Source organism: Trachemys scripta, chromosome 9, assembly GCF_013100865.1.
Source record: "Trachemys scripta elegans isolate TJP31775 chromosome 9, CAS_Tse_1.0, whole genome shotgun sequence".
NCBI classification, from domain to species: domain Eukaryota; kingdom Metazoa; phylum Chordata; order Testudines; family Emydidae; genus Trachemys; species Trachemys scripta.
In genome coordinates this window covers 77,498,794-77,516,831 of record NC_048306.1, presented here as the reverse complement: position 1 = coordinate 77,516,831, position 18,038 = coordinate 77,498,794, and the positions used below count along the sequence as shown (strand labels likewise).

Genomic DNA, 18,038 nt, shown 5'->3' with positions numbered 1-18,038 from the left:
ATCCTTTGAGATTTATGTACTCATATACATCTTGAAGTGGTCACATGAGTCTCATCAAGAGTCCTGGTGCAGTCTGGAAAGCCTATTCTCTGAAAACCTGCAATTATTTCAGGAACATTTGTAATGCCCACCATTTTTGGGTGCATCAAGAGTCCTGATCCCCTCACAAACCTCCCCCACCACAACCCCCACAGTTGATTTGCCAGCTCCAAACTGGTTAGCCATGGACCTGTAGCAGTCTGAGGTATCCATCTTCCTGCTCATGTGTGCACCCTAGCACTGAAGAGTTGGGGCAAGCTGCTCATAGACTTCCAAGAACGTCTGCTTCTTCATGTGAAAGTTCTGGACCCAGGTCTGCAAGACAATGTGATCCCACCTGTCTGTGCTTGTGGCCTGCTCCAGAAACACCGGTCTACACAGGGGAATCTGCAGCTAAGCCAACAGGTATGAGCAGCATTAGCTGGTTTGGAGCTGGCACATCAGTATCCTCCAAGAGATGCCTTGGCAGTTCAAAAGCCTATCCCTGAAATGTCCACCAGCATCTCACAGATGCTCCAACTGTGTCCCAAAAATAGGGCTGAGAGCATAAGGTAGAAACGTCCTTCCACCAGGGTGGATCCATATTGGCTTTGCCTGCAGGAAGCATGTGGACACAAAATGGCTCAGCTAGATGTATTTGTGGGCTACAACCACCCAAAATGCTTCCAGTCAATTGCCTCGGGACAGACAGACAAGTTCTCCCATAACCCACTATGAAAAAAGCCACTGAGCAGCTTCCGCTGGTGAGGGTACACCCCAACAGAAAAAAAAGTTCTGACTCAAATCTGACTACTGCAGTATGGACATGCCAGCACAACTGTGAAGGCCCCGTTTCCACTGCAGTGTGGACACTTAAGCACGGCCTTGGAAACACAAGTCCACAAGACCAGGTCCCATAGAACTGGGCTTAGTGTGCTGTGTACACATACCCTCTGTAATCTGACTTCCCCACACAGCAGAACCATAAGGTTCCACTACTTTGTGGTCCTTCTGCGTCAGGAGCAGAAATACCTGAATCTGTGTATCTGTAACAGAATACTGGAAACAGCTTTCCTATGAAGTAGGTGTATGCAATTGAGTTAATGAACTACACCAACAGAACTATTACTGTGTAGATTAAATTATGCTTTTGTTAGCACCATGCATTTTCTGAAGGGAAAGACAGTAACAACAATACAATATTTCTTTCTGTTTCCCTTCTCCTCTCTCCCTCGCTTTCTTTTTTTAAAGTATATATATTTGTTCATTAGGTACCCAGGATCTAAGAAATGGTTTTAATGTCACTCAGCTATCTTCCCACTTGAATTTTCAGCACCAATATATTTAAAAGAAGATACACAAAAATTGCAGTTGTGAAAAGATAAATTATCTCAGCACTCTAGTTTTGGAGGTAAGAAGAAACCAGATCTGAACATTTCTACTTCAGAACATAAGAAATGCTTATGGCATCCACCAAATCCAGTATCCTGTCACTGCCAGGGACCAGGTCCAGTTGCTCCAAAAGAATAAATCCTGCCGTAGGCGGATATTGGATAGCCTGCCCACAGGGAAAGTTTCCTCCTAACTCCCAATAGTTAGAGGTGCGTATAACATATTTGGAGTTGCCAGAAATAATTTATGAATATTATTTGTTGACCAGGTAATTGTGATGTCCATTGTATGCATATATTTAGTAACAGGTTTACCCAGAAATGCACACACAGGAAGGAGGGGGAAGGGTGGGTCTTGACAGTCACTTATCAATAAACACTTCTGAGACAATACAAGAGCAATTCATCACTTTGATTCTCTGGTGTGACCACCTACTGGGCTTCCCAGACAGGTTTACCCAGGAATGAAAAGGAGATGGGGGTGTCAAAGAGATTTTTGAGACTGAGAATACAAGATGAGTTAGACCTATGGGAGGCTCCATCAGGAGGATGCTCTCTTTTCATGCTCTCTGTATGTGTATATATATCTCCTCAATATATGTTCCATTCTATGCATCCGAAGAAGTGGGCTGTAGCTCACGAAAGCTTATGCTCAAATAAATTTGTTAGTCTCTAAGGTACCACAAGTACTCCTGTTCTTTTTGCAGATACAGACTAACACGGCTGCTACTCTGAAACCTATCAGGAGGAGGGTTAGACTCCGGGTAGGATAGACGTAGCACGTATACCTTCTGTTTTGAAATCTTTTTCCTTATAAATTATGCATTGTTTCTATGGTTATGTAAATAACACTTTTGCTGTAAGAAGTAATCCGGTGGCTACAGAGTCCCAAAGATAAGAGCAGCAAATACTGAACCCAGTCAGACTTCCAGGGTAAGAATAGTGGATACACAGGGTACTGCAGCCCAGGATTCAGTCTCAGAGTGAGAGAATCACAGGAGAGGTACAGACATGAGGCCTGAAACCTGTTGGAGTGTACTCAGAGATCAGAGAGGGGTCACAGGTGGAGCTAGTCTGGTAATCATGACAGCAGGTTTATAACCCAAACCTTGAGGGTTTACAGTCCTTCCAAAACTCAAACTTGGCTATCGTATTTGGAGATTGTTGTTATCCATATAAACGTCTATTCCTTTTTTGACTGCTACTCAGGACTCAGCATCCACGATATTAGTGGCAATAAGTTCCACAATCTAAGGCCTTGTCTTCACTTACCGGAGGGTCCGGCGGCACGCAATCGATGTTCTGGGATCGATTTATCGCGTCTGGTTAAGACGCGATAAATCGATCCCAGATCGATCCCGGAAGTGCTCGCAGTCGGCGCCGGTACTCCAGCTCGCCGAGAGGAGTATGCGGCATCGACGGGGGAGCCTTCCTGCCGCGTCTGGACCGCGGTAAGTTCGGACTAAGGTACTTCGAATTCAGCTACGTTATTAACGTAGCTGAATTTGCGTACCTTAGTCCGAAGTGGGGACTTAGTGGGGACCAGGCCTAACTGTGGGTTGTGTAAAAAAAATTATCTTTTTATGAGTTTTGAATTTGTCACGTTCCAATTGTATTGGCTGTTCCTTTGTTCCTGTGTTATGAAAGAAGTTGAATGATCTACTATTCTGTACCATTCCTTATTTTTTAGTTTTATCATAACAATCTTATTCACCTTTTCTCTTAGATAAACAGTCCCAGTCTTTTCAATCTCATTTCACATTAGAGTTTTTTGGCCTTGGGTCTATTTCTAGTTAATAGTAAATATATTATTTTAAAATGAAAACTAATGATTAATTGAGTAGACACAGAATGGGTTAACTAATTCAGTGCATGAAAATGAGGAAGGAAAATTAAAAAAAAAAAAACACCCCACATTTATGTTCCGCTGTAAAGACAAGTTTCACTATTCTGAATGTACCAGTGAAGGTAACAATCAGCATAGGAACAGCAACCAAGTATTCCTTCAACACAAAGGAGAATTTCTTTTTATCATAATCTTTATACAGGTACCTTCAATATCTATGTTCATAGAGATGCATTAAATATAGACTATGCTAATAACTTATACTCTATGTCTTCTGCTCAGATAAATGTTTTAAAATTGTGCTGAGAAATGAAATACGGTTTGCAATAAGCAATAAATGTTAAAAACCTGAATGCTATTTGTAACCCACAGCACAGTTATTCCCCTTAGAACATGTTGCTTTTAAGCCCTAACCTTGTTATTTAAACAGAATTTTTTTTTTTTTTTTTTTTTTTTTTAATGTTCCATGGGAAGATAAGCTGTCTTCTAGCCATTTGGCTGTGATACCAAGCTATTATAGTATATTAACAGAGTCCTATATTAATGTACTATATGCTATTTCTAATAGATTAGAAAACAATAATAAAGTAATACAGAAAGTATCTTTTTCCTTAAGGTTTACACAGGAAAAAAAGACAGGATTAACTTTTGTAGGAAACAGAACACAAATTTGGTCAACAGATGTAGTTAATGCAATGAATATTCAAATATTTCTGAATGTATTATGCATAGGTCAGTAGCATATCACATTTTAAATATTAAACTTCTCACTTTTTTAAAAATAACTTTCCTCCTCAGCTTCTGTTTTAAACAATGAACTGGAGTAACATCAACGTCACCAATGGGACATCATCTTTCTCTGGACAATGCCACAGAGACACCAGAATTGCACATGTAGTATTCCCAATCCTATACACTGTCATTTTCCTTACTGGAGTTATATTGAACAGTTTGGCTATTCGAGCTTTTTTCCAAATTCAAAGCACCTCAACTTTCATCGTCTACCTCAAAAACACTTTGGTTTCTGATTTCATAATGACTCTTATGCTTCCTCTGAAAATTCTTACTGATTCAGGACTGGGACCATGGCAACTTAAAGCTTTTGTTTGTCGCTTTTCAGCTGTGATATTTTATGAAACCATGTATGTTAGCATAGTACTACTTGGACTTATTGCTTTTGACAGATTTCTCAAAATTGTGCGACCTTTTGGGAAGTTTTGGGTGCAAAATGTCACTGCTGCACAAATTCTTTCAGGTCTTGTTTGGCTTTTCTTCTTTGTCCTCTCCTTGCCAAATATGATTTTATCCAACAACAAAGCAACACCCCTTTCTGTGAAGAAATGTGCTTCTCTGAAGAATCCCTTAGGACTGAAATGGCATGCAGCTGTCAATTACATATGTCAGTTTATCTTCTGGACTGTGCTAATTCTAATGCTTCTATTTTATGCAATTATTACCAAAAAGGTATATAATTCTTATATAAAAACTCAAAAGAAAGATAGCAAAAGCAAACAGAGGATTAATGGGAAAGTATTCATCATTGTAGCTGTCTTTTTCATATGTTTTGCCCCATTTCATTTTTGTAGAGTACCATACACACTAAGTCAAACTGGCAATACAAGTGACTGCAATGTACAGAACCTATTATTCATTGCTAAAGAAAGTACTCTTTGGCTAGCTACTACAAATATTTGCATGGATCCTTTGATATACATAATCTTGTGCAGATCGTTTGTAGAAAAAGCATTCTGTGTTAAAATGAAAAAATTTAGAAGTACAATGAGGGAAAATCCAACAGTCCCCTTGGACACCAGAATAGATTCCTAATTTGGTGCAATTTTATAGCTTTCTGTAATTTGCACTAAATTATTTGCAGAGAAGTTAAAGGATACTTTGTGTCAAGATGTTTTATTCTAGAACTGAAACTTAAAGCGTCGTTCTTCTCTGAAATGTGACTTTGTAAAAATGGCATAATGTAATGTTATACTATCAAAAGTACTCTGCTTAACAAATAAAACGCTGTTTCTCTAACTGCCAGACCCAAAAGCTCAGCTTGCAGTCCAAGAACTAATCTGGGTTCTTTCCACCTGATGCATCATCATCATGACTAACAAAAGTTCAGCCAGCCAAACATTCTTCAATGACACTTGTGCAGCCACAATGTCTTCACGTTGTAACCCAAGTGATAACCGTTCAACTTCAATTCCTTCAGTGGTGTTGCACAGGTGGGTTAGGACATAGTGAAAAATCACGTTGATGGTAATGCTTTAGGTGGAACAGAATCCGGTTCACACTCTCGCACTGCTGTGTTGGCTCCACAGGGCTAACAAGAGTAGAAAGCACTAAAAGCTTTTTTGTCACTAAAACAAATAGATAAGGACAATACACACAGTAACTGGAAATGGTGAATATGAAGATGGACTAAAAATACTTTGCCTAACTTGGATAACAAGAGGCACATGGCAGAGTATACAAATATTTAAATTCTATCTACTGCATACGAGAAACTAGGTATACTTTAGTATAAAGTTTACTGCCATCTAAAATAAACAGCAGATTTTTGCATATTGAATATGGATGCCCCTATTCAACATTAAGGTTTTGTTGCTCTTAACAAATGGCACTGTTGGTTGTCGCTTACCGTATATGGAATCACATGGCAGGGGAGAGGAAAAAGAATTTTGCTTGAGACAGAAAATTATGATGAGGTGTATGAGGCAAGTCATCCCCCGTCCCTCCCCCTTTGCACATCACATCTCTCATTGTCTTGCTTCCTCCATCACCCACTTTTCCCTCCTCAACAGTGTAGTCTAATGGCTGGCAACATTTGTTGTTTAAGCCACCAACTGCCTAATGACCATTGAGTTAAAGTCTTGAACTAACCAAACAGTATAAAATAATATTAAAACTTGCCAAGTTTCTGGAGCATTTTTAATTCCTTCTGAATGGCTATACCCAACCCGTCCTCTGATACCATCTGCCATCCAGGAGAACAAACCAAAAAATCTCCAGAACGTTCAGTTAGTTTTGAAGTGAAATTCATTTTTTTTTTTTTTTTTTTTTTTTAATTTCAGGGAGGAAGAATGCAAAACATTTGTTCAGGTCAACTCAAAACAAAATGTCAAAATGGTTTGTTCTGAAAGTGTCAAAATGAAAATGTTTTGAAATTTCCAAAACAATTTTTTTCCAATTTTTTTTTTTTTTTTTGTGGATAATATTTTTTGTTTTTTACAGGAAATCTACAAAAAATAGTCTGCACTCCGAAAAATACATTTCTGGCAACCAAAAAAAAATAAATTGCCTAGTTCTAACCATCATGTCTTGGGTTGGTAGGTGACAATTTTGCAGAGTTACCTTGCGAGGACAGAATGCATCATAATTCAAACCCCTCAGGTGTTTTCCACTTTAATCCTGGTCAGCCCTTGTAGAGGATCTTTGTAGCCCTTTTTTAATGGCTGTACAATATATATGGTTATCTATTTTATATTTATGGGTTGTGATGTTGTGAAGCAACCTGGCAGAGGGAGTGGAATGAGCTATTTATTAATAATATTGTTTTTCTTGTTCTCCCCTTCATTAGATAACTATAATTAATCCTTTGTTTTTCTTTCTGTCATTATTTTCCCCTAAAAGCATCAGACACTTTGTATCATTGTTTGGTTGCCTTCCACTTTTCTCCCTGGGTTATTTTCAAAACTTCTGATATCCAAGGTAAGCTTTTACAGCCACACTGGCTGCTAGTTGGACTTTTTTTTTTTTTTTTTTTTTCCCCCAAAGCAGTTCTAGACTGCTGTACCTTAACTACAGCAGCATTTAGGATTCCCCACCACACTGCTGGATTTAAATATTATTTAGTATTTTAATATTTGTTACTTATTCACTAGATATATTAATTCCACAAAATGCTCCTTTCTGAACTATAATAGCTTTGTACAGTTGAGGCCAGTGAACACATTCTTACAAGTAGTTCTTAGCTTTGAACTTCTCTATTATCAATTTTTCAATCAGTTCCTTCCTCTCAGTAAAAATTGCTGTTGAGCGTTCAATTGTTTCTCCAATCCTTAGCAGAATTATTTTGATTGCTTTGGCAAAAATGAACATATGACCATAGGGTTATTTATTTCAGAAGTGCCTGGAAGTTAAAACACAGTTCACATATTTAAAGAAAGGTGGTAGGAAAGAGGCACATGATGGAATATGCATTATTGATCCCACTCACACATCACCATTACCATTATGGCTAATGCTAAATTTAAAAAAAATGAATAAGCAATTCATAGTAAGTTACAGTTAGGCCCAAACCACAACATTGTATCGAAAAACCTACTCCCTCCACCCCCAATTCCTGTATTTTGGGGAACTTTGGATCTGATTCAGAACCAAACTTTGCAACTCGGACATCTCATTGTAATGGGCTGTACCAGAACTCTGAATGCAAACAATTCCGTGACTTTCAGGAAGTTCAGATACGGATCCATTTCTCAGTCTAAACTGTAATTCAAACTTTCTTTAGTGTAAGCAGATAGTGGGAGAGAGTCATATCATTCATTGCACAATATCTCTGTGATAAAACTTGATGCAAATTTCTAACAGAAGTTGAAGGAGAAGGAAACTTTTGATTTTGTCTTTTATCATCTGCTGTTTATGAAACACTGCAGTTATTTAAAAGCATGTGTAAACATATGCTGGAAACATATACTGCACAGCACAAGTAGCAAGAAGATTGCAACTAATGGTGGGTGTAACCACAATATAAACTGAGTTGTTCCTGAAAACAGGGGTGTGCCAAAGGTTTTTACAGAAGTCTGAATCAGCTTTTTTAGCTGCCTTCATCTTAAGACACTGACTGAGAGGCAGGAATACGAACATTTATAGTATAGAAGAGCAGACTTGTTGCAAAAATAAGAAACACCCAATTTTTGCTCACGTTAGAAAGAAGCATCTGTTAGGTTTTGAAATGTTTGCAGATTCTCCAGGTTTGTTTGTTTTTTTCCCCACATGTTTTTGCAATTCTGGTTTCTAACTGGAGAACAGGAAACAAACTGTCAAAATACCATGAGGAAAGCTGGCCTTACAGCATGTTGGAAATATTATAAAAAAGCATGTTCTCCTGAGATTTTCAGCCCAATTTTACAACTCAAGAAGTACAGATAGACCAGAAAACTTTTTTGATTAGCCTAACATTAGTTTATAATGGAAATCTAATGCCCCATAGCTTAAAAGAAAATTCAAACCCATAGCTTCTTTACCGGAAGTCACATAACCTTGTCTCAACCAACTTGGCATGCATTGATAAACCAAAGAGGTAACACTGCATTTATTAAAATAAGGAATGGACAAACTATCTGAGATAAATTTCCCCCTAAACCAAAGTTTCCTGAAACTCACTAACTCTCTCCCCCTCACACACACAGAAAATACAATTTTTTTTTTAAGAAAGCTCTTCAATTTTCACAGCTTGCCTCCATCCTTTCTGCTTCTGTCTGAAGCCACAAGCAGAAATGCTTCAATACCACAAGAGAAGACACTCATGAGACACGTCGGACTTTACCACAGCCAGGAAGTACCAGAAACCTCATCACAAAGCCTGTTCTTTTACAGCTCTCTTTTGCACAATGAATGGATTTATATAGTTCAGATAAAACAAACTGTCATTTCACACTTCCGGTGGCTTTTCCAAACCTGACCCTTTTCACAAATGTGATTTAACAGGGCTGACTGGAGCATCTCAGACTTCAGTAAAGTAGTACGCAGAAAAATATCATACATCATAAGCCAAAACCTACAAATGTCCATTAGAGGAGCCTGGACAGGCATTAACAGAAAATGTGTGTATTTCCAATTAAAGGAAGGTGATTAGTGGACAGTGCCATATGAACTCCGAGAACCTCCTCTGATGTGGTTATGTCATTGTTCTCCTATGGCACACTCAGTTAAGTCAACATCATCTCTTGAAATGGCACCACTTTCCATAGGTACACACAGAGGTAGGCATGTCTTCATGTTCCACAATAATCTATGGGTGTTACTAAAAATAGAAGAATTTGCCACTTGCAGTCAAAACTCAGGTTTCAGAATTATATTGAAACACATCTGGCCTCTGCAGCTGAACCACACAGAACTCAAAAGTTTTGCTGATCATCACTTTAGAAAGCGGGAGGAACCATGCCTATACTGCAAGCTTGGTTCATTCCACCAATTTTCTGTTAAAAACACCATAAATATATCACACATGTCTTATCCAGGTGGTAAATGTGTATTAAAAATAAACCTAACATTTGGATTTTCAAACATGACAATAAAAAGATTTAGAATGAAGCAACAACCTAATAATTGTTCTAATAAAGTTGTTCAAGACTTATGAAATAGGAGAATTACTCTATAATCACTAGAATAATATATACACACAAGCACATTCAACCTTTAAATAATCTGAATAATAATAAAGTTATAGGGTTGGTTTTCAGCTGCTCTTTTCATCAAAATTTTACATTTCTTTCACACCACTTTCATGACTAACCCCATGGTATTCCCTTTAGACATTGACTAGCCTTGACAAGCTTCATCTTGAGAACTGGCACACACATTTGGATTAAAAAAAAAAAACATGTAGGATCTTATTTTTAACCTTTTCATACTCTTATCCCTTTTAGTCTATGTACTTATTTATACCATGACCACCACCATTATAATTTATCACTATTAAAAAAATCCATCTATTGTATTTTGGGGTACCAATAACTAAACCCTTGGACCTTTCTAACAAGTATTAAAACAATGTCAAAGAAATGTAGCTTAAGTTTTCATTTAATTGTGTGTGTATATGTATGCATATGTGCATGTGCATCTGTCCATCCCACATTTTATAGGCACGTTGTGCCCCAAAGGAAGAATTGATATGGGCCTGAGTGGATTATAGAAAAACTTCCCAAATCAGTACTAATGAGGATAACCCATTAGTAAGGCTTGCAGACTAGTGAGTGTCTACAACAATGCCAACTGGGACCTTCTACCCTGCATGGACTTGGGGAAAGCACTACAAAACCTACCGGGAATTATCTTAGTACTTGATAACACTTCGAAACAAAACTAGTGCAACTGCAGTTGATTACAGTAGCTGAAGCATTGGTGATCAAAGTGTAACTAGCCAGCTGGAATGAATAACCTTGTTACCGACACCAGCTTGCAATTTCTGATAAAAGAACAAAAGATAATATACAGAAGAGTAATGTATGTTTCCACTGGCTCACTTTGTATGTCTTCTATTCCCTTCAGCAATAGAGAACACCAGGGAATTCCTGAAATCGGGAAGCACATGTCATTTCTGTGGGGAAATGCAGAAGCAGGTGGACATTATCTACCTCTGACCAGAACCGGATAAAAGCACAAATGCATGGATGGATGGCCTTCACAGACTCTGGTGTGGGCTTTCCTCCCCCACCCCCCAACAGGCAACAGGATGGAACAGTTCACCAGTACAGGGATAGGGGCTGCCCGTTAAGCAGGTGGTTAGATGCATCTGGTATTAGCACTGGGTTTCCAAGCAGGAGGTCTGTTTAAGACATTAAAGTGAGGAAAAGGAGGACTGTCTCCTGGCATTGTTGGGTAGGAACAAGTTCACTATCACAGATTTTTGAGGAAGAGAAGGATAATATATATGTACAAGACAGAGGAGAACCCACGGGAGCTCAGACATGCTCCAGAAGCAGTTTTGGCCTAGTGGTCATTGCAGGGAAGTTCTAATAAAAGTTAGAGTTTTTTTCAGAGGCCTGGTAGAGCCCCACAGAGGCTGGAGAAATGGGGAATTAACCACCACCTTCTCCTGGTTTAAAATAAAGTTACCTTTCCCCAACCTTCTCAATAAACAACAGCCATTAACCTCACTCTTTATTTAAACAAAGACATATACAAATCTGCCTTTCTATGTACCTGCAACCCGTAACTGTAGAGATGCAAGAGGCACAGGTAAAACTCAGACCCTCAAAAGAATGCTCTTGTAGTAATTAGTATGAAGTGAATGGAAAGTTTAGTTTTCTTAGTTAAAAATCTGTACATAACATTTTCATTAAATACATCATTTAGAACAGAAGATCTGATCAAAGGACAACATTAAAAAGATATCTACATATAGACGGAGTAAAAGAAATTAACAGGTAACATTATGGTCATGACCAACAGAAGATATGTCAGTCTATGTCCAGCAGAAAATTTTAAGCACAACATTAAATTCATATTTTCTCTACTAACAAAGTAGTATTAACTGAAACGCATAGGCATGATTACATAGTTACTGTAAAACATGCTTCCAGCCTCTTCACATCTCCCTAACTTGAATGCTTCTGGCTTTAAAGACACTAGCCCACTGATCCAGGTGAATCACTGTCTGCTTCTTTAGCTAGTATTGCTCCAGACTCAGGAAGTTTGCAGATCTTACCTACACACTGGCATGTGAGTCACTCCAAGTAATGAGAAAGCCAGTTGCTTCAGTTGTTCCTGACGGGGAATTTTGACTCTCTGATCAGGTGTCACAAAAAGCAATCAGAAGGTGGCAGAATCACTTTAAGTAAAAAAAGCTTAAAATGATTTCTATTACTACTTTTTTGCAAGAAATACTTTTATGCCTGTTTTAGATTCAAGATGCATTTTTGAGGAGCCTAATGCATTCTGAAGACACAGCAAAGAGACAAACGGAGCGCAATAATGATGACAGGTAAGTGATTTTTTAGTGATGTCAAAAGGGTCAGATAAGGTGTTCATTACACGTTTAAAAATATAAATACTGCCTTGTTTTTAACCATTCTTAAGTAAGTAGAAAATGGGAGTTAAAATGTCACTGGTTAAAAGTGCTTAGAATCATAAATTAGACATCACATTAATGTGAAGCGTTAAAGTTGTGCCCAGTAATGACATTTTACTAATCTTCAATCCATTCAAAATGTTATGAAAGCACATATTTTCTATACCCAAAAGTTAAAAATATTAACTTATTTTATTTGTTTCCCTTACAATATTTATGTAAGAGCAGGAGCTCAAAGTCTCACTGAAGTGCTGTTTCTTAAAGGCAGAGTAGCTGATATTGAAAATAAACTCCATACGTTTCCAAATTAGTTAGAAAAGGTTTATGTTCAATTCCTTTTGCCTCTTTCAAAAAGGGAAAAATATATTTGCCGTCTGTTAATTATACTATAAAGAATACGAAGGAAGGGAACCCTTAATCTTCTGAAATCATGTTAAAACTTGTTAGGTTTAAGAGTCACTTGGAAGAACCACATAGCTATTAAACAACTTAGTAACTGTATGAGCTGTACTTGTGATAAGTCTCTAAGTTCAGGAGGCAAAATACATTTGTCAATCTATGACATGTCCAAAAACACCTATGTCGCTTAATGATTATTCTACACTTGAAAGATTATTCTCAGGTACCAAGGACTCAAAAATAACAGTGAGACTATAATTTCTATATTGTTAAAAATGAATGTGTGTTGTGTATTGTGTCAAATTACTATAGTACGTCTATAATGTCTTCCTACTTTACACATTTCCTTTTGTTAGGAAAAGGGGTTTGTTTGTTTGTTTTTAAAATCAAGTGTTATTTAGAGGTTTTGCAGCTTGCTTTAAAACAATGTCTACCTGGACTCTTCCTACAAATGGCCATCAAACGACATATAGTCATTATTCATAAGAAATTGTATCAGTCTGATCAGATGGAAACCCAGGCCAGTACCTCTCTGAAATTAGGATTCAAATCAAGTGTTTCCTGACATCATTTTACCCTTTCAGTGAGAAATCAGTCACCTCACAAAAGCCTTTAATTCATTTTTTTAATGTAACTTGTAAATTAGATTTCCTACCACTCCTCTCATTTCTAACCCTGATACTACCCTGGGTGGTTTAGGAGAAGAGGAGACCGATCTGTTTGAGAGGGGATATTTGTCCTACGTGGATCTGAGGACGTGGTTTGGTTCCTATAAGGAGTAAGAGGGGATCAAAGGATAGAGGAATTTGCAAGTGGAGGAGATGAGACGGGGGGAAGAAGGACAGAGGTTGGACTGTGTAATGGGTTTTAGAAACAGAAGGCAACTTTTTGTCGTAGAGATGTGGAAATAAACAAATTGATGGATTGTCACAGGTGTTGCACTTCCTGCACCTCCCATGGCCTTTTTTGTCTCTCTTCCTCCTCCTCCTTTTCTTCCAGTTTCCTTTCACATTACAACTTTGCAGTCTCATTCCTAGTCCCCACTCCCTAACTGCTAGAGCCTTCCTTTAGGGTAGGGAGGGGAGGGAACTCTGGGCCCAGATGGTTCAACACCTGCACAAGTCAACCATTCATGCACTAGCACGCAATCAAGTCTGAGCTGTTCCAAGCGCCAGAGGTCCTCAGGCACTTTGGGCTTTGGAACAGCCTAGGCTGCATTGTTACTACATGAGCAACTGAACTGGAAAGTCATTCAGAAGACGATGCAGCATTGAGCCCTGCATTCCTTTAAACTGCACAGGGAACAAAGACCAGCAGAAGGCATCAAAATGGGGGAGCAGGTTTATCAGATACGCTTAAGCTGAGATTTTGTCTTGTTCTAAATATAAGCATCTGGTGTCTTGAATATAAGCATCTGGTCATACTACCTGCACAGAAGGGCAAGTGGACTCTATAGCGCCCCAAAAAAATGCCCTAGTAAAACTACCTGATTAACTGGAATGGAGGAATTTCCTTCCTCTCATTAGACATCCCAAGGTCTTTTAATCTCTTTTTTGTGAAGAGAGGTCCCTGTTCAGTCATTTATAAGTTTAAATTTATTTGGCTGACCAAAATAAACTGTAGGTGAAGTCATAATAAAGTGTGCAACATTCATTTAATATTGTAAAATATTTTATATTGAAGTGTTGCTAATGATGTTTCCATACCACCACAAAGAAAGGACGTGAAATGCCTCTCTAGAGTCCTCCAGTCACCTTTAATCATCTTGCTTCCTCAGAAGGCAACTGGGTTAAATGGAATAGAAGCCCAAGTGCTGATAGTGAAGGCAGAGATTCTTATATTTTAGTTGTCAAGCACTCTCCATCATAAAATATTCTTGTAACCTTTTCTTAAGATTCTCTAGCCCTCCTCCTCGCTCCCCAAATTGTTGACAACAGGCCTTTGAAATACAGCAAGGGCAAACCTTTTGAGTTACAGAAGTATATATTCTTTGTCCCATGAAATTCCATTCAGATTTTATTGAAATATAAACTATTTCAAATCTCCAGAATTTGCTTTTTCCTTCTCCAGAATTTGCTTTTTCCTTTTTAAAGAAAATCTTAGGAAACCGTACACAAAAAAATATTTCAAAGTAAATTTAAGTAGTAAAGTCAAGCACTTGAAAGTTAGGAAATGTCAGTATTAAGGTTGCCATGAAACCCCAACTCATCCCCGTTGTGCATATGTATTATAATACAATCTTTAATTACATGATCATATACTACTTTTTCCACAGGATCCCTGCCAAATTCAGTGCACAGGATGGATGCACAAAGAGCCAAAATTACAATTGCCCGTGCAACCATAAATCTAGTATTTCCTAACTTTCGAGCCCTCAATTCTCCAACCTAAATAATGATTTAAGCTATTTTGTACATAATTATTATTATTTTAGAATAATTTTGGAAGATCACTTAAATACAATACAGATTATATGTCTTTTAAAGAAGTATCTGCATGATGAGAGCAAGGTTGCTTGACATGAGATTGTTCCTGGCTAAGGGGCATGGAGGAAGACATGAAGGCAAGAGTACAAACAGAATGTGAAGGGAGTGGTTAGGAGAGAGGCTTGGTCAAAGTGAAGAGAATGAAATGACCATACAGAGATTTATGCAAAATAAAGGTGTAAAGAGCCTTGCTGGGAAGAACTAGAAATTTGTACTTGATGCAGAGGGCAAGGGAAAGCTAATAAAAGGGACCATGTAATTTCCACCATTTGAATTCAAGCACCAAAAGTGATAGTTTATTCTTTCAGTCATGTTTTGGATAGATCAAAGGGAGTAAGGTCTGAGGAGGAGGAGGAAGAATTCCAAGGCCCTGGTCAAGAATTTTAGCAGAAGGGATGGAGAGGAAAGGGTGGATTTAAAACTTGTATGATTTGGCAACAGACTGATATGGGGAGAGAAGACAAGAGAGAGGAACAAAGAGGATCAAGCCTGGGTAATGGGGAGGATAATGAAATGCCAACAGTGATGAAGAAGAAAGGGAGAGAGGAAAGGATTGAGGGCAGGAAGGGAGCGGTGAAAGGAGTTCAACTTTAGCCATTAAGTTGGTGGCAGAACATCCAAAAGCCGTCAGAAAGAAAAGCAGGTGTAAAGCTGAACAAAGGAAGAGGTCAGAGGTGGTGAAGTTTTTTTTGGAAATCATCTGCATAAAGGTGGTTGTTGAAGCCATGGGAAAAGCTGGGGTCGCCCAAACATAAGGTACAATGGGATGAAAGGAGGGGTTCTAAGACAAGAAAACTGAATGAGTTACTAACGTGATGGACTCCAGGATAAAACCTTAAGACAGACAGACAGACACTGTCAAAAAGAGTCTTTTCCTTCCCTCTTTGAACACACATCAAAGCTATGGGGAAGGTGCTAAATGAGCAAGAGAGGTTAATGATGAGGGAGAAGAAAAGGATGAGAGAGGAAGCAAGGCAGGAGGAGGGTTCAAGGAGACAAGTTAATCAGTTAGAAATGAATGGTTAAAGAGAGTTCTAGGAGCCAGAGGCCAAGATTTTGCTGAGAAAAACAAAAGACTCTGATATACATCATCTTGGTTGAGAAGGTCAAGTACATTAAAAGTATGAAAGTTGCATCCTTTTTTCACAAACAAGGTCAGCTCCCAGACTGCTGCACTGGGCAGCACAATATGGGGAGAAGGTGTCCAGCCCTCTGTAGAGAAAGAAGTGGTTCGGGATGATTTAGAAAAACTGGACGTGCACAAGTCCATGGGGCCGGATGCGCTGCATCCGAGGGTGCTAAAGGAGTTGGCGGACGAGATTGCAGAGCCATTATTTTTGAAAACTCATGGCAATCAGGGGAGGTCCCAGATGACTGGAAAAAGGCTAATGTAGTGCCCATCTTTAAAAAAGGGAAGGAGGAGGATCCAGGGAACTACAGGCCAGTCAGCCTCACCTCAGTCCCTGGAAAAATCATGGAGCAGGTCCTCAAGGAATCAATTATGAAACACTTAGAGGAGAGGAAAGTGATCAGGAACAGTCAGCATGGATTCACCACGGGGAAGTCATGCCTGACTAACCTAATTGCCTTCTATGATGAGATAACTGGCTCTGTGGATGAGGGGAAAGCAGTGGATGTGTTAATTCTTGACTTTAGCAAAGCTTTTGATACCGTCTCCCACAGTATTCTTGCCACCAAGTTAAAGAAGTATGGGCTGGATGAATGGACTGTGAGGTGGATAGAAAGCTGGCTAGATCGTCGGGCTCAACGGGTAGTGATCAATGGCTCCATGTCTAGTTGGCAGCCGGTTTCAAGCGGAGTGCCCCAAGGGTCGGTCCTGGGGCCGGTTTTGTTTAATATCTTTATTAATGATCTGGAGGATGGTGTGGACTGCACTCTCAGCAAGTTTGCAGATGACACTAAACTGGGAGGCGTGGTAGATACACTAGAGGGTAGGGATCGGTTACAGAGGGACCTAGACAAATTAGAGGATTGGGCCAAAAAAACCTGATGAGGTTCAACAAGGACAAGTACAGAGTCCTACACTTTCGACGGAAGAATCCCATGCACTGCTACAGACTAGGGACCAAATGGCTAGGTAGCAGTTCTGCAGAAAAGGACCTACGGGTCACAGTGGACGAGAAGCTGGATATGAGTCAACAGTGTGCTCTTGTTGCCAAGAAGGCTAACGGCATTTTGGGCTGTATAAGTAGGGGCATTGCCAGCAGATCAAGGAATGTGATCGTTCCCCTTTATTCGACATTGGTGAGGCCTCATCTGGAATACTGTGTCCAGTTTTGGGCCCCACACTACAAGAAGGATGTGGAAAAATTGGAAAGAGTCCAACGGAGGACAACAAAAATGATTCGGGGGCTGGAGCACATGACTTATGAGGAGAGGCTGAGGGAACTGAGATTGTTTAGTCTCCAGAAGAGAAGAATGAGGGGGGATTTGATAGCAGCCTTCAACTACCTGAAGGGGGGTTCCAAAGAGGATGGAGCTCGGCTGTTCTCAGTGGTGGCAGATGACAGAACAAGGAGCAATGGTCTCAAGTTGCAGTGGGAGAGATCCAGGTTGGATATTAGGAAACACTATTTCACTAGGAGGGTGGTGAAGCACTGGAATGCGTTACCTAGGCAGGTGGTGGAGTCTCCTTCCTTGGAGGTTTTTAAGGCCCGGCTTGACAAAGCCCTGGCCGGGATGATTTAGTTGGGAATTGGTCCTGCTTTGAGCAGGGGGTTGGACTACATGACCTCTTGAGGTCCCTTCCAACCCTGATATTCTATGATTCTATGACAGAGATTCTCAACATGGGTTCTAAGGCGGCCACTTTGCGAGGCTGCAGCAGTGCCTCCATATACCTGCAGAAGTGACTAAAGACAGGAAGAGGGGAGAGGGTATTACCCAGCTTTTCTTCTCTGTGCTCAGGCCACCATAGGAATGAAAGCATATCAATGACCTAATAAGAGGCTGACAAATTCAGATGGGGAAGCACCGGCCATCACAAAGTCTGCCACCATTCAACTGCACTCCTCTGTCCTTCACAGGAAAAACCATCTGTCAGTTGCATAATGGAAAAGCAGGCCATGCCTGTGGGTGGC

The 18,038-nt window shown here is 39.4% G+C and overlaps 2 protein-coding genes across 2 annotated transcripts in view; one reads left to right on the top strand and one right to left on the bottom strand.

Moving 5' to 3' along the window:
• The window catches only part of MED12L (mediator complex subunit 12L), a 317,383-nt gene that overhangs the window by 125,120 nt on the left and 174,225 nt on the right, over nucleotides 1–18,038 (bottom strand). The window lies entirely within an intron of this gene.
• Nucleotides 3,367–5,271, top strand: P2RY13 (purinergic receptor P2Y13). The gene is made up of 2 exons (XM_034780706.1): nucleotides 3,367–3,457; nucleotides 4,054–5,271. Exon 2 carries the CDS (start codon nucleotides 4,069–4,071, stop codon nucleotides 5,080–5,082), a length of 1,014 nt encoding a protein of 337 aa, XP_034636597.1. The 5' UTR covers nucleotides 3,367–3,457; nucleotides 4,054–4,068; the 3' UTR covers nucleotides 5,083–5,271.

Excerpts from the sequence above, each read along its gene's own strand:
- P2RY13 (XM_034780706.1), top strand. The coding sequence starts at position 4,069 with ATGAACTGGAGTAACATCAACGTCACCAATGGGACATCATCTTTCTCT.